Consider the following 27386-nt stretch of genomic DNA (forward strand, 5'->3'; position numbering starts at 1 on the left):
TTGATTCTTATTTTGTTAATCGATTGATTTATGTTTTGTCAAACTCCAGAATCTAGTTTTCAACAATATCATATTGAGCCTATCTATTATTGAGATCCAGTTATATTTCGGTTGAGATCCGTTATATATATATGATATGATATGGTGTACTGGAGATGTTTGGCTACCTTGATTCGGTCCGTCTTAGGTAGTTGCTGGCTTCGAGGCTGGGTCATATACCAGGCACGGTCCGCTAAGTCGTGGACCAGCTCGAGCATATATGTATGATTGTTGATTTCGATCATTTGATTCCTGATATCCTGATATCTTGCACCTACACATGCATTGAATTCATGCATGGCATCATTGCATTTCTATGTCATATATCATGGTTTCTTGATGTCTCGTACTGGGGTTTCTGACCCCCGAGAGGGGGCTGTCGTGTCTTTTGTGTGTGGACATGACAGGTGGTACAGATGGTTCGACCTCAGGCGCTCGAGTGGAAGCCTCAGGAAGTAACAGAGCTCCTTGAGAGTGGGCTCAGTTGTATTTAGGTACTGCGTGGTGTTGATGTCTCCCAGATATTATATGTATATATTTGGAGGATTGTATTATGGTATTATCGAGCCTTGTCGGCTCTATGATATTTTGGGTTTGTATATGTCATGTTTGTGTTTAGCTGGCACATGTTTATGTTGTTGTGTTTATTGAGGGCATACGTTGTGTATTTTGAGTATTTGATTCTCTGGTATGTCCTATTTATGCTAAGGTTATGCCGAAATTTTTATAGGCCCAAACGCAAATTTTTAACTCATTTTTCCGCTGTTTACTGATTAATTATGATTTCATATTAATAAATCGTTATTAGGATAACGGGCCCTCACAGTTGGTATCAGAGCGTAGACTGGGATACGCTCGTATTAGAGTTAATACACTCGAGTTTAGGCACAAGAAATTTGTGCGCATGTGTTTGATTATTTGAAATTAATTGCTCTTGCCTGATGTGAATTACATGTTAGTATATTAGAGATATGACATGTAGACTATGCATTTGAGTTTTATTCTGGTGTTTTTGATTATATTGAGGTTATTGAATATTTTGGGAATTTAACCTTAAATTCTGTAGAATGGCAACTAGAGGGAATAAAGGGAAAGGAAAAGAAGTGGCTCTGGAGTCTGGGGCATAGAATATCGGAGGTATTGACAGAGTTCCTCGAGATAGACGCGGGCGTCCTGCTGCAGAGGTAGCCGCTAGAGCTGATGCAGAGGTAGAACAGTTGGTGAACAGGGTTGATGAAATGGAATTGGCTGTAGCTCGATTTCAAAATATGCATCCCGCGAAATTCTTTGGGAATGAAGGCAGTGATCGAGCAGAAGGATGGCTGAAACAAATGGAATTCGTGTTTAACACAGTGGATTATGATTCTGATAGAAGGTTGACCATGGCAGTTCTCCAACTACGGGATCGTGCACAGCGTTGGTGGGAGGCTAATACCAATGTATTGCAACAAACAGGTAGTCAAATCACTTGGGAGGTGTTTCGTGCTAAATTTCTCCAAGAATATGCTCCACCATCCTACTATTCAGCCCGAGAATCAGAATTTCATCGACTAGTTCAGGGCAATATGTCCGTTGAAGAATATGCTCGACAACTTTCTGCTCTCCTCACTTATGTGCCACATGTGGCTGTGAGTGAAAAAGGTAAAATTTCAAAATTTTTGGAAGGACTGGACTTTCAAATACATGCTATGGTTATGGCTGGGTCGCCTACAACTTATGCCAAAGCTGTGGATAAGGCGATTGGAATTGAAGCTGGATTGAAAAGGGGTAAACAACCACAGGCTCCACAAATGCCTAGTGGGGGTTCATATTTTCCAGCGGGTACACCATCTTTTCCATCTCAACAGTCATGCCAACAGAAACAAAAACAATTCAGACCAAAAGGAAAACAATTTAAAAAGAAATATCAGTCCAGTTCCTCTAGTTCGAGCAGTTCACAAAGTGTGACAGGTGGACAGTACCCCGTGATTTACTTTGATCGATGTGGAGGAAGACATCCTACTGCACAGTGTAGTGGAGTACAGGGTTCATGTCATACTTGTGGTAAGTCAGGGCATTATGCCAGAGTTTTTCCGAGCCGTGCACAGGGACAGATGCAGCCACAACAGTTGCCTTATGCCAGAGGTAGTTTTCCAGGTGGCTCATCTCAGTAACCATTTGCTTCTGCACCGTCATACCAGTAGTCTAGTTACCCACAGGTCAGGGGTAATGTTCCACAGTCTTTTCAGGGTCCCCAACAAGCCCGAGTGTATGCTTTGACTGAGGACCAGGCTAGAGAGGCTCCAGGAGGGGTGATCGCAGGTACTTGCCTTATTTACGATCATATTGCACGAGTTTTATTTGATACTGGAGCATCTCATTCATTCATTGCATCTGATTATGTTGATGAATATGAACTCTGGACTACACCATTTAATGAAACTTTATCTGTGTCTACGCCAGCTGGTCGATTTATTCCATCTGGGCAAATTGTGTTAGATTGTGTGTTGCATTTCGATGATAGCATTATGATCACAAACTTGATTGTATTACCGATGCATGATTTTGATTGTATCATTGGTATGGACACACTGTCCAGTTATCGAGCCACTGTAGATTGTTTTCATGGTGTTGTACGATTTAGGCCATACTATGGTAGAAAATGGAATTTTTATGGTCAAGGATCACAGGCTAAGATACCGTTAGTCTCAGCAATGGAAATGTTTAGATTATTATCTTTAGGAAATGAGGGATATATGGTTTATGCTGTGGATGCTACAAAGAAAGAACCGAAATTATCTGATATCCCAGTAGCGAAAGAATTCCCCGATGTCTTTCCTGAAGAAATACCAGGCTTTCCACCACAGAGAGAAATTGATTTTAGCATCGACTTGATGCCGGGTACTGCGCCGATTTCTAGAGCACCGTACAGAATGGCTCCTGAAGAACTGAAAGAATTGAAAGAGCAATTACAGGACTTACTCGAAAAGGGTTATATACGCCCTAGTATGTCACCCTGGGGAGCACCTGTATTGTTCGTAAAGAAGAAAGATGGCTCTATGAGAATGTGCATTGATTATAGGCAGCTCAATCGAGTCACTGTTAAAAATAAATACCCTATGCCTAGAATTGATGACTTGTTTGATCATCTTCAAGGAAATTCTGTTTATTCGAAGATTGATCTTCGATCAGGATACCATCAACTTCGGGTTAGAGAAGAAGATGTTCCTAAAACAGCTTTTAGAACTAGATATGGGCATTATAAATTCCTAGTAATGCCGTTTGGTTTAACAAATGTACCAGCAGTGTTTATGGATCTGATGAATAAAGTGTTCAGAAATTTTTTGGATAAATTTGTTATTGTCTTTATTGATGATATACTGGTGTATTCGAGATCAAAACGGGAACATAAAGAGCATTTACGATTGGTTCTTCAAACAATTCGAGATTCTCAATTGTATGCTAAGTTGTCAAAGTGTGAATTTTGGATGGATAGCGTGATATTTTTGGGTCACGTGATATCAGCCCAAGGTATATCTGTAGATCCGAGTAAAGTTGAAGCAGTCCTGAATTGGGCTAGACAAACCAATATACCGGAGATTCAAAGTTTTATGGGATTGGCCGGCTATTATAGACGATTCATTGAAGGATTTTCACAGATTGCCCGACCTATTACCCAACTGACCAAGAAAGATGCAAGATTTATTTGGTCAGATGAATGTGAAAAGAGTTTTCTTACATTGAAAGAGAAGTTGACAACCGCACCAGTGTTGGCATTGCCATCTGGATCAGGTGGATTTGTGGTTTGTACTGATGCATCATCAAGAGGTTTGGGATGTGTTTTAATGCAACATGGAAAAGTTATTGCTTATGCTTCAAGGCAATTGAAAACACATGAATCCCGATATCCAGTTCATGATCTTGAACTAGCAGCCATTGTTTTTGCTTTAAAAGTTTGGCGACATTATTTATATAGTGAGCAGTTTATTATCTACTCAGATCATAAGAGTTTTGTGACACCCTGACCCGTAACAATAAAATACAGCGGAATTTAAAATTTTCTTTCAAATGGAAGGAGTTTCAAAATACATTTCATAAAAATGTTTACAAAATAAATACATGATCATTCCAATGACATAACAAAATACAAAATATCATTAGTGTGATCATGTTACAAACTGATAACAAAATAATCATCCTTCCAATCCTCGTATGCATATGACCCCCATCCACAGTCAACGTCCCGGTCCGTCGCTCTTATCTGCATCACATGAAAATAACTGAAATGAGAATAAATCTCAGCAAGTGGAACTCTAACATAGCAATGGTACACAGTATACTCAGTAAAACATGACTTTGAAATCATAAATACCATCAACTCTGAATCATAAATACTATAGCAATAACTGTAGCAATAAGATAGCAATAAGATGGTATTTCTCTTTTCTCTGATTGGATTGATATCAATAGTATCTCTGTCTGTGGTTGCTCGTATCCCAAATCTATATAAACCGATAACTCTGAGGGATACAAGCCTATGGTCGTTGATCAACTAATTGCATGCAATGCTCTGACTATGATTAATCAATCCAATAAAACATTTGAACTCTGAATAGCATTTAAAACCGTCGTTTCACAATCTCTTATTTTCTCTTGTATTCCCTTTTAACAATAGTGAGACATCAATGCCTCCAATAGATAATCAATGGAATCAATACATAACAATGAATCAATTGAAGGAATATCACTTTAAAATCTTTAAAACACAATACATATAACATCATGTGAGCAAAGGGATGAAATTCCACTTACAAACCAATAGAACACCTCCAACTATACTCTTGGTACACCACCTACAACAATAGTCCATAAATAATACCAACATCAACTCTATAATCCAATAATCAAGTCAAAACAACACTCCCAAAACATCTTATCTCCAAAAACCTTGATAGAACTTAACCAAAAACTTACCTAAGCTTCCTTATACCACGGAGAACGTCGATCTCAAGTCGGAAATCCAAACAACTCCAAGAATCAAAGGTAGGAAGCAAAAGAAATGGAGGAAAACCCTTGGAAATGGAGAGGAAATCTCGAAAATGGAAGATAGGATAGGATAAGGTATGGCCAACAACTCCAAAAATTAACTTAAAAACTCGCCCATACTTACACCGCGGGTGCGCTGCCACAAGCACCGTGGGTGCGCTATGCCTTCGGCCAACCAAAATAAAAACCATGCACGATGACCGCGGGTGCGGTACTGCAATCACCGCGGGTGCGGTCCTTGCACTGCCGCGGGTGCGGTGATGCCACGGCCTTCCAAAACCAAAATGATGAATAGTACACCGCGGGGGCACTCCTCTAAGAGCACGGGTGCACTCTAGCCACGGCAATGAACAACTCTCAAGCAACTAAAATCGAACCGAAACACTGAAACGAACAACCAACAACATCTAATACCTCAAGACAACAATAACCAAAAATACTATAGCCCAAATACACAACTATAATCATCTAATCATAAAACCCAATAACAAACAAAGCTTAAACCGTACCGTACACCGGGCTCGGCTATTACAATCTCCCCTCCTTAGAGGAATTTCGTCCTCGAAATTGACGTCACTGCACGAACAACTCAGGGTACTTCTCTCTCATCTCAATCTCTGGTTCCCACGTAACGTAGCCTCCTCGATCAAATGGTTCCTCCAAAGGACTTTAACGATGCCGATCTCTTTGTTCCTCAATACTCTGACTGTGCGATCCAAAATCTGGACCGGAATCTCTTGGTAAGTCAAATTCGGCGTCAAGTCCAATGGCTCGTGGCGAAGAACATGGGAAGAATCTGCAATATACCTCCTGAGCATCGATACATGAAATACATTATGGACTCTGTCAAGATCGGGCGGTAGGGCTAATCTGTAGGCTCGGTCACCGACTCTGTCCAATATCTCGAATGGACCAATAAACCTCGGACTCAACTTGCCCTTCTTGCCAAATCGCATCACACCCTTGAGAGGTGCTATCTTCAGAAATACATGATCGCCAACCTCGAACTGCAAAGGTCTGCGACGAACATCTGCATAGCTCTTCTGCCTAGACTGAGCAGTCTTCATCCTCTCTCTGACAACTGCAACAACATCGGCTGTCAGTTGGACCAACTCTGGTCCCAACATCTTCCTCTCACCAACCTCATCCCAAAACAAAGGGGATCTACACTTCCTGCCATAAAGTGCCTCATACGGTGCCATGCCAATCGTCGCCTGGTAACTGTTATTGTACGTGAACTCCACAAGAGGCAATTTAGAATCCCAGCTACCAGAATAATCAATAGTACAAGCTCTGAGCATATCCTCAAGAATCTGAAGACTCTCTCTGACTGACCGTCGCACTGAGGGTGATAAGCTATACTAAAAGCTAACCGCGAACCCATAGCTCTATGCAAACTCTTCCAGAACTCTGAAGTAAATCTAGGGTCACGATCAGACACGATCGACACAGGAACCCCATGAAGTCTGACAATCTCTGCTATGTAGTCCTCGGCATACTGATTCATCGAGTACGTCGTCTTGACTGGGAGAAAATGCGCTGACTTGGTCAATCGATCAACAATAACCCAAATGGAATTAAAGCCCTTCTGCGTCCTAGGTAGACCAGTCATGAAATCCATAGTGATATGCTCCCACTTCCACTGAGGAATCGGCAAAGATAGCAATGTCCCAGCAGGTCTCTGATGCTCAATCTTCACCTGCTGACAAGTAAGGCACTGAGAAATGAACAAAGCAATATCTCTCTTCATACCTGGCCACCAGTAAAGTCGACGAAGATCCTGATACATCTTCGTGCTGCCTGGATGAATCGAATAAGGTACGGTATGAGCCTCTGTCAAGACGTCTCTACGAATATCGTCGCCAACAGGAACACAAATACGGCCTCTGAAAGTCACCAAACCATCACCATTCAAACCAAACTCTGAGTTCCCTCTAACCTCAGCTCTAGCTCTCAACTCTGTCAACTGAACATCATCAGTCTGCTCTCTACGGATCATGTCCGTCAATGTAGATCGAATAACCAACGCTGACAAACGAGCAATGGTACCTGGAATCACTAAATCAATCTCCTCTCGATGCAAGTCCATCAACAACGGCCTCTGAATCAAAGAACTCAAGGAAGAACTCGACTTCCGGCTCAAAGCATCAGCCACTACATTCGCTTTCCCCGGATGGTAACTGATAGTCACATCATAATCCTTGACAAGCTCTAACCACCTCCTCTGCCGCATGTTGAGCTCTTTCTGAGAGAACAGATACTTCAAGCTCTTGTGGTCTGTGAAGATCTCACACTTTTCGCCATACAGATAATGTCTCCAAATTTTCAGGGCGAAAACCACAGCTGCCAACTCTAAATCGTGCATCGGATAATTCTTCTCATAATCCTTCAACTGGCGAGACGCATAAGCAATAACCTTACCTCGCTGCATCAGCACTGCACCAAGGCCTCTCTTCGACGCATCGGTATAGACAACAAAATCCTCAGAACCACTAGGCAAAGAAAGAACAGGAGTTGTCGTCAACCTGTCCTTCAACTCTTGGAACGCACTCTGACAATCAATAGACCACTCAAACTTCACCGTATTCCTCGTCAGATTGGACAATGGCAGGGCAATCTTGGAAAAGTCTGAAATGAAACGACGATAGTAACCCGCCAAACCAAGGAAACTGCGTACCTCAGAAACAGAAGTAGGAATAGGCCAATTCTGAATCGCCTCTATCTTCAACGGATCAACAGCAATGCCATCTTTCGAAACCACATGGCCTAGAAAAGAAATCTGATCCAACCAAAACTCACACTTCTTCAGCTTGGCAAACAACCTCTTCTCTCGCAACAACTGAAGAACAACTCTGAGATGCTCGGCATGAAGCTCTCTAGTCTTGGAATAGATCAAGATATCATCGATGAAAACAATGACAAAGCTATCCAGATAAGGCTTGAACACACGGTTCATCAAATCCATGAAGACTGAAGGGGCATTGGTCAGTCCAAAAGACATGACAAGAAACTCATAGTGACTGTACCTGGTCCGGAACGCTGTCTTAGGGATATCGGACTCCCTAACCTTCAACTGATAGTAGCCAGACCGAAGATCAATCTTCGAGAATACTGTAGCACCATGAAGCTGATCAAACAGATCATCTATCCGAGGCAACGGATACTTGTTCTTGACAGTCACTTTGTTGAGCTCCCTGTAGTCGATACACAGCCGCAAAGAACCATCTTTCTTCTTGACAAACAGAACAGGAGCTCCCCAAGGCGAAGAACTCGGACGAATAAAACCCTTGTCTAAAAGATCCTGTAACTGCGACTTCAACTCCTGCATCTCGGTAGGGGCCATCCCGTACGGAGCCTTAGAAATAGGAACCGTACCTGGAGCTAAATCGATCACAAACTCAACCTCCCTATCCGGCGGCAAACCCGGAACATCATCCTCGAAAACATCAGCAAACTCCCTCACAACATCGATATCATCTATATTCAACTTAATCAGTCTATCAACATCCACAATAGAAGCCAGAAATACATCACAACCTCTACACATCAACCTCTCAGCCTCAAGACAAGAAATAAAAGGAAGGACCAGCGAAGTACTTGAGCTGGCGAGAACTCCACCATGGCCATCATCTGCAAAAGCTACTGTCTTAGCAACACAATCGATAACTGCACGGTAAGTCGAAAGCCAATCCATGTCAAGAATAACATCAAAGGCAACCATAGGGATAACAATCAAATCAGCGAAGACAACTCGCTCCTCAATACGAACAGGACACGCATAAACAATCGATTTCGGGCACAACACGTCCCCCGAAGGCAACATAACACTAAGCTGAAGGGGAAGAACAGAAGGAACTATACCCAACGATCTCAAAAACAAATCAGACATAAAAGAATGAGTAGCACCAGTATCTATCAATGTCGTAGCTACCCTGCCTGAAATTAAATAGTACTAGAGATCAATGAAGAATCGTGATTAATACCTTCCTTAGTCATCGAAAAGATCCGACCCTGCACCTTCCCTTGGCTAGCTCCTCGTGGACAATCTCTGGCAACGTGGCCTACCGTGCCACAGCGATAACAAGAATGAGTGCCATATCTGCACTCTCCTCTATGATGCTTGCCACACTTAGGACAAAGTGGCTTCTCGGGATCAACTGGAACAACTGGAACTGGCGGTGGTCTAGGACTAGAATCCATCTTTCCCTTGCCTCTGAAACGATCTCTGCCTCTCTGATTCGAACTATGTCCCCTCTGAGCAATGGCCTGGTGTCTCTCTTGCCTCTCCCGGGCAATGTCCTTCTCGTCCTGCTCGGCCAACAAAGCTTCGGATACAATCTCCTTGAAAGTAACGGCCTTGGACATGTTGATATCTCGTCGAATCTCAGCTCTGAGGCCTCGAATGAAATGAGCACCTTTGTCCTTGTCGTTCGAAGCAATATACGAAGCAAATAGGCAACCCTCCTCAAACTTCAGAATATACTCACCGACATCCATGCTCCCCTGACGAAGCTCCAAGAACTCCGTAACCTTCCTCGTTCGAAGTGCATCGGGGAAATACTTGTCGTAGAACAAATCAGTAAACTCAGACCACTTCAGCGTCGCAACAGTCACACCAACCTTGGTTGCATTCCACCAAATGCGGGCGGCCTTAACAAACATGAAAACAGCACAGCTGATCCTGTCTTTGTCCTCGTACTGGAGATGATCGAAGATCGCTTCTAAAGCCTTGACCCACTCGACAGCCACTAACGGATCAGAACTACCTGCGAATTCCGGTGGATCCATCCTCTTGAAACCAGAAAAGATAGCATCGGTGCCCACTGCCTGAGCTACTGGAACTCTACCTTGCCCTCTACCTTGGCCAGTACCTTGCATACGAATGAGCTGCTGAATCTGCTCGCTATGCACCTTAGCCTGCTCCTTAAGCAACTTGCCGAACTCATCGACAACTCTCGAGAAAGAACTATCCTCACCCTCTACTGCTTTCCTCTTAGGTGGCATACTCTACAATTGCTTACAAGACACCAATCAATAGATAACAATGAATAGATAGATGCAATAAAACATACCCGGACAGTTGAAAGTAGACGAAGTCATATGCATTGGTCCGAAGAACCGGTGCTCTGATACCACTAAATGTGACACCCTGACCCGTAACAATAAAATACAGCGGAATTTAAAATTTTCTTTCAAATGGAAGGAGTTTCAAAATACATTTCATAAAAATGTTTACAAAATAAATACATGATCATTCCAATGACATAACAAAATACAAAATATCATTAGTGTGATCATGTTACAAACTGATAACAAAATAATCATCCTTCCAATCCTCGTATGCATATGACCCCCATCCACAGTAAACGTCCCGGTCCGTCGCTCTTATCTGTATCACATGAAAATAACTGAAATGAGAATAAATCTCAGCAAGTGGAACTCTAACATAGCAATGGTACATAGTATACTCAGTAAAACATGACTTTGAAATCATAAATACCATCAACTCTGAATCATAAATACTATAGCAATAACTGTAGCAATAAGACAGCAATAAGATGGTATTTCTCTTTTCTCTGATTGGATTGATATCAATAGTATCTCTGTCTGTGGTTGCTCGTATCCCAAATCGATATAAACCGATAAATCTGAGGGATATAAGCCTATGGTCGTTGATCAACTAATTGCATGCAATGCTCTGACTATGATTAATCAATCCAATAAAACATTTGAACTCTGAATAGCATTTAAAACCGTCGTTTCACAATCTCTTATTTTCTCTTGTATTCCCTTTTAACAATAGTGAGACATCAATGCCTCCAATAGATAATCAATGGAATCAATACATAACAATGAATCAATTGAAGGGAATATCACTTTAAAATCTTTAAAACACAATACATATAACATCATGTGAGCAAAGGGATGAAATTCCACTTACAAACCAATAGAACACCTCCAACTATACTCTTGGTACACCACCTACAACAATAGTCCATAAATAATACCAACATCAACTCTATAATCCAATAATCAAGTCAAAACAACACTCCCAAAACATCTTATCTCCAAAAACCTTGATAGAACTTAACCAAAAACTTACCTAAGCTTCCTTATACCACGGAGAACGTCGATCTCAAGTCGGAAATCCAACAACTCCAAGAATCATAGGTAGGAAGCAAAAGAAATGGAGGAAAACCCTTGGAAATGGAGAGGAAATCTCGAAAATGGAAGATAGGATAGGATAAGGTATGACCAACAACTCCAAAAAGTAACTTAAAAACTCGCCCATACTTACACCGCGGGTGCGCTGCCACAAGCACCGCGGGTGCGCTATGCCTTCGGCCAACCAAAATAAAAACCATGCACGATGACCGCGGGTGCGGTACTGCAATCACCGCGGGTGCGGTCCTTGCACTGCCGCGGGTGCGGTGATGCCACGGCCTTCCAAAACCAAAATGATGAATAGTACACCGCGGGGGCACTCCTCTAAGAGCGCGGGTGCACTCTAGCCACGGCAATGAACAACTCTCAAGCAACTAAAATCGAACCGAAACACTGAAACGAACAACCAACAACATCTAATACCTCAAGACAACAATAACCAAAAATACTATAGCCCAAAAACACAACTATAATCATCTAATCATAAAACCCAATAACAAACAAAGCTTAAACCGTACCGTACACCGGGCTCGGCTATTACAAGTTTGAAATATCTATTTACTCAATCAGAACTGAATATGAGGCAGAGAAGATGGTTAGATTTATTGAAAGATTTTGACTGTGACATACAGTATCGGCCAGGAAAAATGAATCAGGTTGCAGATGCATTATGTAGTAGCCCGAATGCCGAATTGGGTAATTAACGGATTAATGGTGATTAATCATGATCGGAAGGTCCGAAGATGGTTCGGAAGCACCGAAGAGTTCGGACGTTCCGAAGTGTAGGTTCGGTGGATCCGATCATGAGGTGTCAAGAGCAGCTGGACACGTGCATGTTCGGACGGTCCGAAGTGTATGATCGGAGGATCCGATCATGAGCTGTCAAGAGCCAGTGGACACGTAGCGTTCGGACGTTCCGAAGTGGTGTTCGGAGGATCCGAACATGGCCTATAAATAGTGGTCGGATTTCCTCATTTTGACTCGCCAATTCAGAGAGTTCCATAGCATTTCAGTCGTTTCTGACAGGTTCTAGTCTTGTTCCGAGATTTGGGCACTAGCGGGGAGCTGCTGGTCTTGTAGCAGAGCTGTGCTCTAGTTGGGAGCTAGCGGCATCAGCGGGCTAGCGACGGACGAAGGTTTGGAATTTTATCAGTATTTATCTCAGGATTATCTAGTTAAGTCTGGTAGATAAGTTTAGTGATGGTTTTCACTTGATGAATAGGCTTGGATTAGACCTGTTGTCTGGTTGTTCCAGTGGATTAGGATTGCTGTGATAGAGGTACGAAAGTACTATCCGAGATATCCTGGTTGAGTATACATTCATATATGTGTTGCATGATTATGTGGTGCATTGATATATGTCATATGATGCATGCTATTATGTCACGTTTATTACTGCACGTTGCATTTCATGTTGAGCCGTATCTCCTTCGAGATAGCCTTTGCTGTTGAGCTGTATCTCTTTCGAGATAAGCTATATCTTGGGGCCGCTCAGCCCTGTCTTGTGGACGCATGGACACCGAGAGTACACAGTGGCCGACGGGTCGGGAGGGCTTCGGTGGTCCGGGACATTTTAGGTCCACGTCTGTCTTGTAGTGGATGCAGTGACCCAGAGGTTGGACCGCGCGGCACTATCCACTTGGCGCCTCTAGACTGAGCATTGTTGAGATCCTTTTGTGATTCCTGTTTCTTGACTACCCCGGTATCATGATCATAGCATGTGCATTTCATATAGGTCTGTATACTCATACTTTTGTACTGGGCGTTCTTATCGCTCACGTCCTCGGTTTTGTTTATCTTGGACACCCCATTCCCTCGGGGCAGGTCTCAGGTTGGATGGTTCCGGAGGAGCAGGAGGAGGACGTTGAGTAGCCGGTTGGTTTAGTTTCGGTATCATTTGATTCGATATGGTTGTACCAGATATTCTTTACCTTATTTTGAATTGTTCTAGACTTCGATTGGGTTGTATAACCATTATTTTTTGACTTTTCCGCTATTATCTCTGATTAGTAATTATTAAGTTAATTGCATGCTTAGTTTTCAATTAGTAGGTGATTCTGGAACGGGTCACTACATTTATGGTATCAGAGCATGCGTATGATTTTGGGATATAGATTTTGTTTTGGGATTTCCGTTGACCATTTTTCCCTATTCTATCTTGTAGCGATGGCTGACCATTTTGATGACGGGAGTAGTCAGGGGAGTGTAGGTCGATGGGGTGACCAGGATGATCTTAGGCGTCACCATGAGCATCGTCATCGTCGGGATGGTCCTAGGCGTTTCGATATGCATCGTTTCATGCAGATGGGGCCTAAGCCTTTAGTTGGCGGTGAGACTCCCGATGATGCGGAGGATTGGTTAGAGCGCATGGAGAGTTGTTTCCGCGCATTCCAGTGCACCGATGAGCAGAAGATGGAGACCCTTAGTTTTCTTCTTGAGGGCCGTGCTCGCAGGTGGTGGCGATCGACTTCTGCGCCGATAGTTCAGTCTCAGGGTAGAGCGACTTGGGCCGATTTCCGTGCAGCGTTCATGCAGCTGTACTTTCCTCCAGCCCTTCGCCAGGCCAAGACGATTGAGCTCTTGAACCTGAAGCAGGGGAGTATGTCTGTTGATGAGTATCAGCAGAAATTCTTTGAGTTATTACCCTTCGCTCCTCATATCAGTGGCAGTTCTGAGGCCAAGTATGATCATTTCCTCCAGGGCCTTAATCAGGAGATCTTTGATCGAGTCACTGTCTGTGATAATCCTACTTCGTACGATGGGTTGGTGAACCGGTGTCGTCAAGCAGAGATCAGTCTCCAGCGTGGTAGGGCTATTCTTTCTTCTAGACCTCCGAGTACTTTGAGGCCTCGATCTCAGTCGTTCAAGAAATCTGGTTCGTCTTCTTCTGGATCTAGATCTCGATCTAGCGGTGTTTTCCGCTTTGGTAAGAAGAAGGAGTCTTGTGCGCATTGTGGGAAGAACCATCCATCGGAGCAATGCCGAGTAGCCGCAGGAGCTTGTTATCAGTGCGGAGAGATGGGGCATATTAAGAAGAATTGTCCTCAGTCGCGAGGTGGAGCAGGATCTGGTTCTGGATCTCAGGCGACTGTTCAGCAGAGGAGGCAGGGTCAGGCAGTGGGTAGTTCGAATCTTCGACCTCGTGCCCAAGGTCAAGTTTTTGCGTTGAACCAGGATCAGGCTGCAGACGAGACCGAGAGAGTCATAGCAGGTACTTTTTGTTTATGCGGTATTCCTGCTTTTGTTCTTATAGATACCGGAGCATCTCATTCATTCATTTCTGCACGATTCGTTAAACGTCATAAGTTACCGCATGTTTCTCTAGATGTCATTCTTTCTGTTTCTACCCCGATGGGTCATTCGGTTTTAGCCAAGCGTCTAGTGATGGGTTGTCCTTTAGATTTTGAGGGTAACGAGTTGACTGCGAATCTTATGATTCTGGAGATGGAAGATTTTGATTGTATTTTGGGTATAGACATTTTGACTACCTACCGAGCTACTGTGGATTGTTACCAGAAGCTTGTTCAGTTTCGTACGACTGAGAGCTCTAGTTGGTTTTTCTATGGTGAGGGAGCGCGACCTCCGATGCCAGTAGTATCTGCTCTGAAAGCCTGTCGTGCTTTAGAGGCGGGCGGGGAAGGCTACCTCATCTATACAATTGATACGTCCACAGGTAGTGTTGGTATAGAGGATATTCCAGTGGTTTGTGAATTTCCTGATGTATTTCCAGAAGAGATTCCTGGTTTTCCTCCGGTTAGAGAGGTGGAGTTTGGCATTGAATTAATGCCAGGGACTGCACCGATTTCTCGTGCCCCCTATCGTCTGGCTCCGTCAGAGATGAGAGAGCTGAAGCAGCAATTGCAGGATCTTCTTGATAAAGGTTATATTCGCCCGAGTGTTTCGCCTTGGGGAGCTCCAGTCTTGTTTGTCAAGAAGAAGGATGGATCGATGCGGTTGTGCATTGATTATCGCCAGCTGAATCGGGTGACGATCAAAAACAAGTACCCATTACCCCGTATTGATGACTTGTTCGATCAGCTTCAGGGTACTTCTGTTTACTCCAAGATCGACTTGCGATCAGGTTATCATCAGATGAGAGTCAGAGATGATGATATTTCCAAGACTGCATTTCGTACTCGTTATGGGCATTACGAGTTTCTAGTTATGCCATTCGGATTGACGAATGCGCCAGCGGTGTTCATGAATCTGATGAACCGAGTCTTCCGAGATTTTCTGGATCAGTTTGTGGTGGTTTTCATTGACGATATCTTGATCTATTCTCATAGTGTGGAAGAGCATGTCCAGCACTTGAGGATTGTGTTGCAGATTCTTCGCGAGAAGCAATTGTATGCTAAGCTGAGTAAGTGCGAGTTCTGGATTGATCGTGTAGTATTCCTTGGTCATGTGATTTCCAAGGAAGGAATTTCTGTGGATCCCAGCAAGATTGAGGCAGTGCTAAATTGGTCACGACCTACGACGGTGGCTGAGATCCGTAGTTTTCTAGGTCTAGCAGGGTATTATCGTCGCTTCATCGTGAATTTCTCCCAGGTAGCTAGACCTTTGACGCAACTTACTCGGAAGGATGTTCCATTTGAGTGGTCATCTGAGTGCGAAGATAGTTTCAGAGAGCTTCGTCGACTTCTGACTTCTGCACCTGTTTTGGCGTTACCGTCAGGATCTGATGGTTTCAGTGTTTACACCGATGCCTCTTCTCAAGGCTTAGGGTGTGTGTTGACGCAAAACGGTCATGTGATTGCTTATGCTTCCAGACAGCTGAAATCTCACGAGGAGAAGTATCCTACTCATGATCTAGAGTTGGCAGCTATTGTGTTCGCGCTGAAGATTTGGCGTCATTACTTGTACGGGGTTAAGTTTGAAATCTTTACTGATCATAAGAGTCTGAAATATCTGTTCACTCAGGCTGAGTTGAACATGAGGCAACGTCGTTGGATGGATTTGCTGAAAGATTATGACTGCGAGATCAAGTACCATCCAGGATCTGCAAATCTCACAGCTGATGCTCTTAGTCGCAAAGTGAGAGTTTCTGCACTTCAGACCAGTGCTATGATTAGTACTATTCAGGATTGTTGTTCGTTGGGATTTAATTTCAAACATCGGAAAGGTATGGAGAGCATTCGTGTTGCTACCATTTTATCTGAGCCAGCCTTGTTCGCTCGGATTCGAGATGCTCAGATGTCTGATCTCAAGACTCAGAGATTAGCTCGGTTAGCGGGTGGAGATAGCAGTTTCCATTATCAGTCTAATGGTCTTCTGTGTTTGTCTAATCGAGTTGTAGTACCAGAAGATGATAATTTGAGGGAGGAGATCTTATCTCATGCTCATCGAAGTAAGTTGAGTATTCATCCAGGAAGTAATAAGATGTATAAAGACTTGAGGACACGATTTTGGTGGAAAGGGATGAAGCGCAGTGTTTATCAGTTTGTTTCCAAGTGTCTTGTTTGTCAACAGGTTAAGGCAGAGCACCGTCGACCTGGAGGATTATTGTTGAATCTACCTATTCCTGAATGGAAGTGGGAGCATATCGCGATGGATTTCATTACTCACTTGCCATTATCGTCGAGGAATAGTGACGCTATTTGGGTAGTGGTGGATCGACTCACCAAGTCTGCTCATTTTCTGTCTTATAACCGGGATTTCACTTTCGATCGTATGGCTCGATTGTACATTCAGGAGATTGTACGTTTGCATGGAGTGCCTGTCAGTATTGTCAGTGACAGAGATCCTCGTTTTACCTCACGGTTTTGGGGTAGTTTCCAGTCAGTTTTGGGTACTACACTGAGTCTGAGTACTGCTTATCATCCGGAGACTGACGGTCAGTCAGAGAGGACTATCCGTACGCTTGAGGATATGTTGCGAGCCTGTGTTATGGATTTCGGACTCGCTTGGCAGGATCATTTGCCTTTGATTGAGTTCGCGTACAACAACAGCTACCATCGTAGTATTGGTATGGCACCATTTGAGGCGTTGTATGGGCGACGTTGTCGTACTCCTTTATTCTGGGACGAAGTTGGTGAACGACATGTTGAGGGACCGGAGTTAGTCCAGCAGGCTATTGATAAAGTTGCAGTAATCAAGAAGAGGATTAAGATTGCCCAGGATCGACAGGCTAGTTATGCGAACACCAAGCGGCGACCTCTTTATTTTCAGCCAGGTGAGAAAGTGTTTCTCCGAGTTTCGCCTTTTCGCAGGATTTTGAGATTTGGTCTCAAGGGTAAGCTATCTCCGAGATTCATTGGTCCTTTTGAGATTCTAGAATGTGTGGGAGATTTAGCTTACAGGTTAGCATTACCTCCGTATTTTTCCGGTATTCATGATGTGTTCCACGTATCTTTGTTGAGACGATACGTAGCAGATGAGTCTCACATCTTGCATCCCTCTGAAGTTCAACTTGAATCAGATTTGTCTTACGTGGAGCGACCAGTTCAGATTCTCGATCGTAAAGACAAGGTGTTGCGGAATAAGATCATTCCTCTTGTCTTAGTACAGTGGCAGCGCAGAGGCACTGAAGAAGCCACTTGGGAGTTAGAGAGTCGTATGCGTTCAGAACATCCAGAGCTCTTTTGAGTTTTGCTTTGTATATGTTTGTGTTTTTCAATTGTAATCGAGATATCAGTTGTATTCAACAACAATTGAGATATAATAGCGATGTTGTTATTTCGTTTTGTTCATTCTCTAAGCCTGATTTCGAGGACGAAATCTTTTAAGGGGGGGAGAATGTAGTAGCCCGAATGCCGAATTGGGTAATTAACGGATTAATGGTGATTAATCATGATCGGAAGGTCCGAAGATGGTTCGGAAGCACCGAAGAGTTCGGACGTTCCGAAGTGTAGGTTCGGTGGATCCGATCATGAGGTGTCAAGAGCAGCTGGACACGTGCATGTTCGGACGGTCCGAAGTGTATGATCGGAGGATCCGATCATGAGCTGTCAAGAGCCAGTGGACACGTAGCGTTCGGACGTTCCGAAGTGGTGTTCGGAGGATCCGAACATGGCCTATAAATAGTGGTCGGATTTCCTCATTTTGACTCGCCAATTCAGAGAGTTCCATAGCATTTCAGTCGTTTCTGACAGGTTCTAGTCTTGTTCCGAGATTTGGGCACTAGCGGGGAGCTGCTGGTCTTGTAGCAGAGCTGTGCTCTAGTTGGGAGCTAGCGGCATCAGCGGGCTAGCGACGGACGAAGGTTTGGAATTTTATCAGTATTTATCTCAGGATTATCTAGTTAAGTCTGGTAGATAAGTTTAGTGATGGTTTTCACTTGATGAATAGGCTTGGATTAGACCTGTTGTCTGGTTGTTCCAGTGGATTAGGATTGCTGTGATAGAGGTACGAAAGTACTATCCGAGATATCCTGGTTGAGTATACATTCATATATGTGTTGCATGATTATGTGGTGCATTGATATATGTCATATGATGCATGCTATTATGTCACGTTTATTACTGCACGTTGCATTTCATGTTGAGCCGTATCTCCTTCGAGATAGCCTTTGCTGTTGAGCTGTATCTCTTTCGAGATAAGCTATATCTTGGGGCCGCTCAGCCCTGTCTTGTGGACGCATGGACACCGAGAGTACACAGTGGCCGACGGGTCGGGAGGGCTTCGGTGGTCCGGGACATTTTAGGTCCACGTCTGTCTTGTAGTGGATGCAGTGACCCAGAGGTTGGACCGCGCGGCACTATCCACTTGGCGCCTCTAGACTGAGCATTGTTGAGATCCTTTTGTGATTCCTGTTTCTTGACTACCCCGGTATCATGATCATAGCATGTGCATTTCATATAGGTCTGTATACTCATACTTTTGTACTGGGCGTTCTTATCGCTCACGTCCTCGGTTTTGTTTATCTTGGACACCCCATTCCCTCGGGGCAGGTCTCAGGTTGGATGGTTCCGGAGGAGCAGGAGGAGGACGTTGAGTAGCCGGTTGGTTTAGTTTCGGTATCATTTGATTCGATATGGTTGTACCAGATATTCTTTACCTTATTTTGAATTGTTCTAGACTTCGATTGGGTTGTATAACCATTATTTTTTGACTTTTCCGCTATTATCTCTGATTAGTAATTATTAAGTTAATTGCATGCTTAGTTTTCAATTAGTAGGTGATTCTGGAACGGGTCACTACACATTAAGCCGGAAGTATCAGGATGTTATGATAGCATCTATCCATGTCTGGCAGAATTATGATGATTTATGTACTTCTGGTTTGACTTTTCAGCCGAAAGGCAATCATTTTATTGTTTCTGCTTTACAATTTGAGCCGAAGATTATTTCGAAGATCAAGAAAGCTCAAAAGAATGATCCACAAGTTCAGAAATCGAAAGATTTGGTTTTTCTGGTAACCCAGATAAATACAATATCTCATCAGATGGTTGTTTACGAATTAATAACAGGTTAGTGGTACCAAATGTCACAGGATTGAGAGAAGCATTGCTTCAAGAGACGCATTGCAGCCGTCATAGTGTTCATCCTGGTACTCATAGAATGTACCACATACTGAAGCCATATTTCTGGTGGGATGCAATGAAGAGAGAAATTTCTGAATTTGTAGCAAAATGTTTGACATGCCAGCAGGTTAAAGCCGAGAGAATGAAACCTGGAGGTATGTTACAGAGTTTAGAAATACCACAATGGAACTGGGAACATATTGCAATGGACTTCGTGACTCACTTGGCCAGATCAAACAGAGGTTGTGATGCTATCTGGGTGATAGTCGATAGATTGTCCAAATCAACACACTTTATCCCATACGATCGTACTTATGCTTATAATAAAATGGCACGATTATATGTGGATAATATTATTCGATTGCATGGAGTTCCAGTATCTATTGTATCTGATCGAGATCCTAGATTTTCTTCCAAGTTTTGGAGTAGTCTTCAGAATGCTTTGGGTACTAAGTTGGCAATGAGTACAGCTTATCATCCCCAAACAGATGGTCAGACAGAGAGGACTATACAAACTTTGGAGGATATGTTATTATCAGTGGTCATGGATTTTGGTGGAAACTGGCAAGAATCTTTACCATCGGTTGAATTCTCCTACAATAATAGTTTTCAAACAACTATTGGGATGGCACCATTCGAAGCTTTGTATGGTAGAAGGTGTCGATCGCCTGTATGTTGGAATGAGGTTGGAGAAAAACCATTGATACAACCTGAGTTTGTTGAAAGATGAATGAAAAGATTAATTTGATTAGAAAAAGAATGAAAGCATCTCAGGATCGTCAATCTAGCTATGCGAATAAAAGACGTAGGCCTTTGGAATTTCAAGTCGGTGATCAAGTTTTTCTAAAGGTGTCACCATTTCGTGGCACGATGAGATTTGGGCGAAAAGGGAAATTAGCTCCACGTTATATTGGACCGTATACTATTGTTGAAAGGATTGGCTTATTGGCTTATAGATTGGACTTGCCGCAGAGTTTGTCTGCTATACATGATGTGTTTCATGTATCTATGCTGCGGAAGTATGAGCCGGATCCATCTCATGTTCTGAGACCCGAGGATGTGGAGTTAGACAGTTCTCTTAGCTATATTGAGTATCCTATACAGATTCTTAATCGAAAGGATAAGAAACTTCGAAATAAGACGATTCCACTGGTTATGGTACAGTGGAGTAGACATGGGACTGAAGAGGCTACATGGGAGCTGGAGGCTAAAATGCGGCAAGAATGGCCTCACTTGTTTGAAACTGTCACAAATTATTCCATGTACTCTGACATTCCTATGTACTATCAGTGGTAGATGTTTGACTATGTTGTATATAAGGTGTGTGTTGTGTGTTTCAATTTCGAGGACGAAATCTTTTGTTAGAGGGGGAGAAATGTAATGGCCCGATTTAAATATATTATTTGGCGATAATTAAGATTAATTTAAAATAATTAAGCCAAATAATTAAATTGTGTGTTTAAAATATGTATTAGAAAATATCGGTTTATAGACGATATTAAAATGCATATCTAAATTTTATAGCACACAAGAGTTGAAATAAAATAGACTGGGTCAAATTTCGAACCCCGAAAAGATAAAAGATAAACATGCACACACACACAAACACACACACATATATATATATATATATATATATATATATATATATATATAAAATACACATCACCATCCGAAATGTTCCATCTCTCTCCAGAAACCCGTAAACCCCATTGTGAAAGCTTCAAACCATCATTTTCGCCTCTTTGACCGCCGATTGTAGCCGCCCCGGTGACCGAAAAATTCAAGTAAATATATGGTTGGAAAGCCCTTGACGAAAGCTATCCATTGATACCAATCTTGCTAGATAAAATCGCGATTTCTGAAAACCCATCGAGAAACGCCGTCGGTTTCACCGTTGAAATCGCCGTTTTCCGCCACTCAAAACTGAAAATTGATTGAGGGGTTTTGTTCTTTATGTCATAAGCTTTCTTTTGGTACCAATTTTGTAAATTTTCGAGAACCCATGTTTTTCTGTGTGATTCCGGTTACCTACTCCGGCGAGTTTGCCGCCTGTTGCCGGTTAGCTTCGATTTAGGATCGATTTTAGCCTCTGTTATTGGAAGTATAAGCTATATCGGTGAGGATTATTGTCTATGTGAATTTAATTCAATTTCGAATCAAATATTGTATCATTATTGATTAATTATTGGGTTATTGTTGTAGGTTCCGGAATTGTGCGAGTTGGAGGTATTACCTGGCGAACCTAGAATTTATCGCTGTCGCTTAAATATTAGTTTAGCTTCTTTTAAAGCTGAAAAGAATATTTTGCGACGATAGAATAAAAAAGATTGATTTTAGGCATTTTACTCGAATATTTGAATTTTAGGAATTTATAATGCCTAAATTGTTGAAATTGGATTTTTAGTGAATTTAAATGGTTCTGGGATTTTTAAATGATAATAAGACCATTTAAATTATTATTCAGGTGATTTGTCTGAGTTGGCACTTCCAGGACTTTCTTGAGGATTTAAGTTACTGGTAAATTAGTTGAGGTACGTAGAAATCAGTTATTTTCACGATGTCTGACAGAGGCATCTGATGATCCTGTGTATGATTTATTTCCTATTTGTTGATTTATGTGATATTATATGCTGACTCGCATATTATCAGTTGGTAATTGATGTGCAAAATAAAATAAAATATTTCTTTTGTTTACACACATTTTATTTTAGTTAGACACATCAATACCACTGAACATATCATATTGAGCCTATCTGTTATTGAGATCCAGTTATATTTCGGTTGAGATCCGCTATATATACGATATGATATGGTGTACTGGAGATGTTTGGCTACCTTGATTCGGTCCGGCTTAGGTAGTTGCTGGCTTCGAGGCTGGGCCATATCCCAGGCACGGTCCGCTGAGTCGTGGACCAGCTCGAGCATATATGTATGATTGTTGATATCGATCATTTGATTCCTGATATCCTGATATCTTGCACCTACACATGCATTGCATTCATGCATGGCATCATTGCATTTCTATGTCATATATCGTGGTTTCTTGATGTCTCGTACTGGGGTTTCTGACCCCCGAGAGGGGGCTGTCGTGTCTTTTGTGTGTGGACATGACAGGTGGTACAGATGGTTCGACCTCAGGCGCTCGAGAAGAAGCCTCAGGAAGTACCAGAGCTCCTTGAGAGTGGGCTCAGTTGTATTTAGGTACTGCGTGGTGTTGATGTCTCCCAGATATTATATGTATATATTTTGAGGATTGTATTATGGTATTATCGAGCCTTGTCGGCTCTATGATATTTTGGGTTTGTATATGTCATGTTTGTGTCTAGCTGGCACATGTTTATGCTGTTGTGTTTATTGAGGGCATACGTTGTGTATTTTGAGTATTTGATTTTCTGGTATGTCCTATTTATGCGAAGGTCATGCCGAAATTTTTATAGGCCCAAACGCAAATTTTTAACTCATTTTTCCGCTGTTTACCGATTAATTATGATTGCATGTTAATAAATCGTTATTTGGATAACGGGCCCTCACAAAAGTTGTGCATTTGATATATGCCATGAAATTGAATGTGTTGCTATTTTTATTAGGTTGCTGCAAAAAACCTTGACAATGTAAAAGAAAACAATACATGGGAAATTATTCCCATATCTGTTTCTGAAGGGACACCTCTGAAGATCAAAGAATGCAATGTTCAACTAATAACGGCACAACAATATGCTTCTCGCAATGCAATGCTGACACCCCTTATTGTGGCTTGGTCACCGATTCTGAGGACATCTGAAGATTGGGTTTCTATTCCACATAACTCCTCGGGCTGCTGCTCTATTCTTGCTACAGGATTGAAATGTGGTCTAATTTCATTCTGGAGAATTGATGCACCAGAGAGTTATTCCATTATTACCCCTGAACTCCCATGTAAAGCATCAAATGGTGGCTTTCTCAAGGCACATGATACATGCATCACATCTATTTGATGGGCTTTATATGGCTCTGAAATTTCAAAACCTCAAGTTCTTTTAGCGACAGGAAGTTCTAATGGGAGGTGAGTAACTAATTAACCTTTTTCTGTTTTCGAAGCCAAAAGTCTAGCACATTTGCTTGACATGGGTTAGAACTACTGAATTATACACACACATACATATAAGGTTTACCTTTTATTTGATTATAACATTTAATTTTGTGACTTTCCTCTTCTTTTTGTTTATAGAGTGAAGATTTGGCAGGTGAATATTAAGGAACTGCTGAAGTCATCTGAAACTGTTCATGCTTCATTTTCTTTGCTGAGGGAGGTCAGCATATCCTGCTAAAAGTTTGCTACTTATCCTTTTAAAATTTAGACCAGCTACTTTGATTATATCTTATTTTGGAACTTGTGATTGCTCGTGTAATTAGGTTATTACTGTTGATTCAGCACCTGTCTCCATACTTTCATTTACTGCCCCCCTGCAAACACCACTAAATTTGTTCCTGGCTATTGGTAAAGGATCCGGATAATTTGAAGTGTGGACCATGAATATGACCAGCCATGAATTTGAAATAATTGGCTATTATAGTGCGCATGACCACATTGTAAGTTCTCAACACCTTTTTTCGCATATGGAATGGCATATGATTTATCTTGTAAAATAACAATCTGGTCACTGGTTTAGCTTGGGCTTTTGATGGAATCTGCTTGTACAGCTGCAGCCAGGTAATAAATATTGCAGCAAGTGTTTTATTGATATAAATATGAATTTTAGTATTAAGGGAGTGTTAGTTCAACAGATATTAAAAATTAAAAAATCCATGTTAATTGCTTTTGTTATCAAGTAATGCCTCAAGCAGAAAGCCTTGAGGTTGAAAAGCTTGGTAGCCCTCCAGATTATTTGATCAGTTCATGTATTACAGGACAACTCTATGAAAGCGTGGAATTTAGTTGGGAAAGCACTAAGGGAAATACACATTCCTTCAAATACTCTTGGTTTGAATAGCTCCCCGGATGTATGCATTAATTTTTCATGTTTACTTCTGTTTTAAATTTGCATATTTGTTTCCAATAGACTCTAGATTTTCTCTCCAGGTTCCATATGTATATGATTCTTGCTTTGGTCTGGCAGTATCTCATGGGAGCTTGGCAATTGCTGTGGTATCATATTCCATCTGTCCATTCTCTTATAGTTGGAATGTCCATGAACTTATCCTGAATATTGTACTAGTTTTTCTCTCTTATCAAATTTTAAGTCAAAATAATAAACTCACTCGATGTAGCGATTCAAGATTTGAAGAAAAAACAGAATTCTATTCATAGCATTTTGAGAAAACTATTAGATAACATACCATCCAAAAAATTGATTTTTTACTTCTCTCATATTATGTTTCAGATTAGATTGGTCAATATCTTGCTTCTTGCCCTTTACAAAAATAAAGAAGATTTACTGAAAATAAAAATAAAGAGGAAAATAGAAAGATCGAAATTTCATCTCTCCGGAACAGTAGTCATATAATAATACCTAGGAAAAGGAGCTTGGTTGACTGAAATGACTCTAAGCAATGGAATCTCTTGATCCTTTTCTTGCACTTGGTCACCTTTTACCTTATGCTGAATAGATGTCATTGATACCCCTGTACTTAGATCTAGTTCTAAGAAGTTTGGTGTCTGTTATTTGCAGGCTCGAAGATTTGATTCTGATTTATTAAATCCCATGTACCAGGAAAGGTGAACTTTTAAAATTATATTTTCTGGTAACAAATTATGAAATAGCAACTGCCATGTGAATAGATGCTTGCAACAAACAAGCACCCACATTTCTTTAAAAGAAAATTTTGATGATTTAGTCAAAAGCTGAATGGAAGCAATAAGAACTAACTGTTCAAACAGTTACCTATGTTTGATTGACCAATAAATGTTATTGTAATTTTACAGAACTCAGAAAGCTGCTATCGAGTTCCTTTGAATTGGAGGGCAGCAATTGGACACTTACTCCAATATATGTTTTGATATTGATTTCGGATCATTTCCTGGTTTCCCTGAGGTAGAATTAATTTGGTGGGAAAAAAACATATTATGGTCTCTGAGTCTGTGTGGGAGTTTCAGTGGGCTTCTGAACATTTGGGATATTGTGGCAGCCCTCGTGTCTTTCAAACAGTCGATACCAAACTATGTAGAGCATATTCTGCAGAAATGGTTGACATCTTATTTTGGATCCAATTTTGGCATTTGTACTACGTTCTTGTCTACGGCATTTAAAATTTTGCCCACTCTTTCAACCCGTAAGTTGCACCTCATCAATGTAATCATCGGGCATGTTGTGCTTAAAAATGATGAGGTGAGCGAGAGTAGAAAACACCAAGACTTGGAAAGATTCAGTAGTGCCATAGAGGAACAGACAAATATATGGAAGGAGTTGCAGTTGTGCTGTGAAAATGAACTACGGAGAAGACTTGTTGGTTTATATTTTTCTGCCATTTTAGATCTTTTGTCAGATGTGCCAACAAATTTTTGTGATGTTGGCTGTTGGCATCCTGATGAATGGCCACAACTGAAGCACTATATCTCACTTCATGAGAAAATTGTCGAGGATGATTTAAAATTTCTCGCTGCCAAAGTTGGTAAAATTAAGAAATTCATGATGTTCTTATCTTTGTTGAACTTCTTTTGGTTCATTCATGCACACATACATTGAATAGCATCTTAAGATACTGTATCAATCTATTAGCTGAAGGCTGGTTCCATTCTTGCTTTATTAACAGGAGAGAGAGTTTTGAATATGAAGAACATTGCAGTTTTTGTTCAGCAATTGTGCCATTTGAATCAATAGAATACGCCATTTGTTCGGGAGTGAAGAATGGCAATGGAGTTGATCAAACCCATAAGCTACACCGGTGTTCTGATGCAACTTTGCCCTGCTAAATATTCCTTGTTTTGCATGTGTTGTCAAAGACGAGCTTCAAAGTTGGCACCTCTAATTTTTTTCACGATGCCTTTATACCCTTCCAATTTTAAATCTTTTTTCGAATCTTCAGCCTTCAAGAAATCTTTCTCACCATGTTGTCCCTTATGTGGGATACTTCTACAAAGATTACAGCATGAATATTTACTCTCCCCATCTCCAGTATAACGAAATTTCTCTTTAAAAATTTTCAATGAAAAGTCCGCCCTCTCGACTGAAATCCTCAATCAGCAGCCCCTTACAATCTATGATTTATGACAGGCCTCTATCTCCGTCAGCAGGTCTGTGTTTCCAATTTTTCCTTCTACGGTGCTTCAGTGAAAATCCACTGATATGTCCTATACATAATAACTACCATGGAAGGATGTTTATTCTATTAATTGGTAGGAAAAATATGGTTGGATATTAGAATTTCCTAGTATTTTGTATTTGTTAGAGTAGGTGTCCAGCGAGCCAACTTATGGCTTGGGTTTTTATTGGCTCTAATGTAAACGATCTTTATTTTAATAATATTTTACGGTTTTGTACAATTATGACATTTACTTTATCTGTTTACCCATGTAAGCTGCATAGATAAAGTCTTTTGGTGCTTGTGTGCAAGTGACTTAAGTAAAAATGCTTCTAGAAAACTTTGAAAGAAAATGCTATGTTGCTTGAAAACTTTGTAGTTTACAATAAGAGCTTCACCCTATTTATATTAATCCTATTTATACTAGTAGCTTTCTACAATGTAATAGATACATATCAACTCTCTTGGAGGTTCT

The 27386-nt window shown here is 41.5% G+C and overlaps 1 protein-coding gene across 3 annotated transcripts; it reads left to right on the forward strand.

The window, feature by feature from the left end:
* The first annotated feature begins 1024 nt into the window (after positions 1–1024).
* LOC140827965 (uncharacterized) lies at positions 1025–23194 on the forward strand. Of its 3 annotated transcripts, XR_012117087.1 has the most exons (4): positions 21410–21809; positions 21896–21919; positions 22158–22224; positions 22808–23188. XR_012117087.1 is itself a non-coding variant. In XM_073190932.1 (2 exons), the coding sequence occupies exon 1, from the start codon at positions 1278–1280 to the stop codon at positions 2190–2192; it is 915 nt and encodes a 304-aa protein (XP_073047033.1). In that variant the 5' UTR covers positions 1025–1277; the 3' UTR covers positions 2193–2340; positions 22808–23194. The 3 variants fall into 3 exon arrangements, 1 of the variants encoding a protein (XP_073047033.1); XR_012117088.1 differs by lacking the exon at positions 22158–22224; XM_073190932.1 differs by lacking the exons at positions 21410–21809; positions 21896–21919; positions 22158–22224 and adding an exon at positions 1025–2340 and having other exon boundaries at positions 22808–23194.
* The last annotated feature ends 4192 nt before the right edge of the window (positions 23195–27386 follow it).

The sequence above is a fragment of the Primulina eburnea genome, chromosome 1 (genome assembly GCF_022965805.1).
Source record: "Primulina eburnea isolate SZY01 chromosome 1, ASM2296580v1, whole genome shotgun sequence".
In the NCBI taxonomy this organism is placed as follows: domain Eukaryota; kingdom Viridiplantae; phylum Streptophyta; class Magnoliopsida; order Lamiales; family Gesneriaceae; genus Primulina; species Primulina eburnea.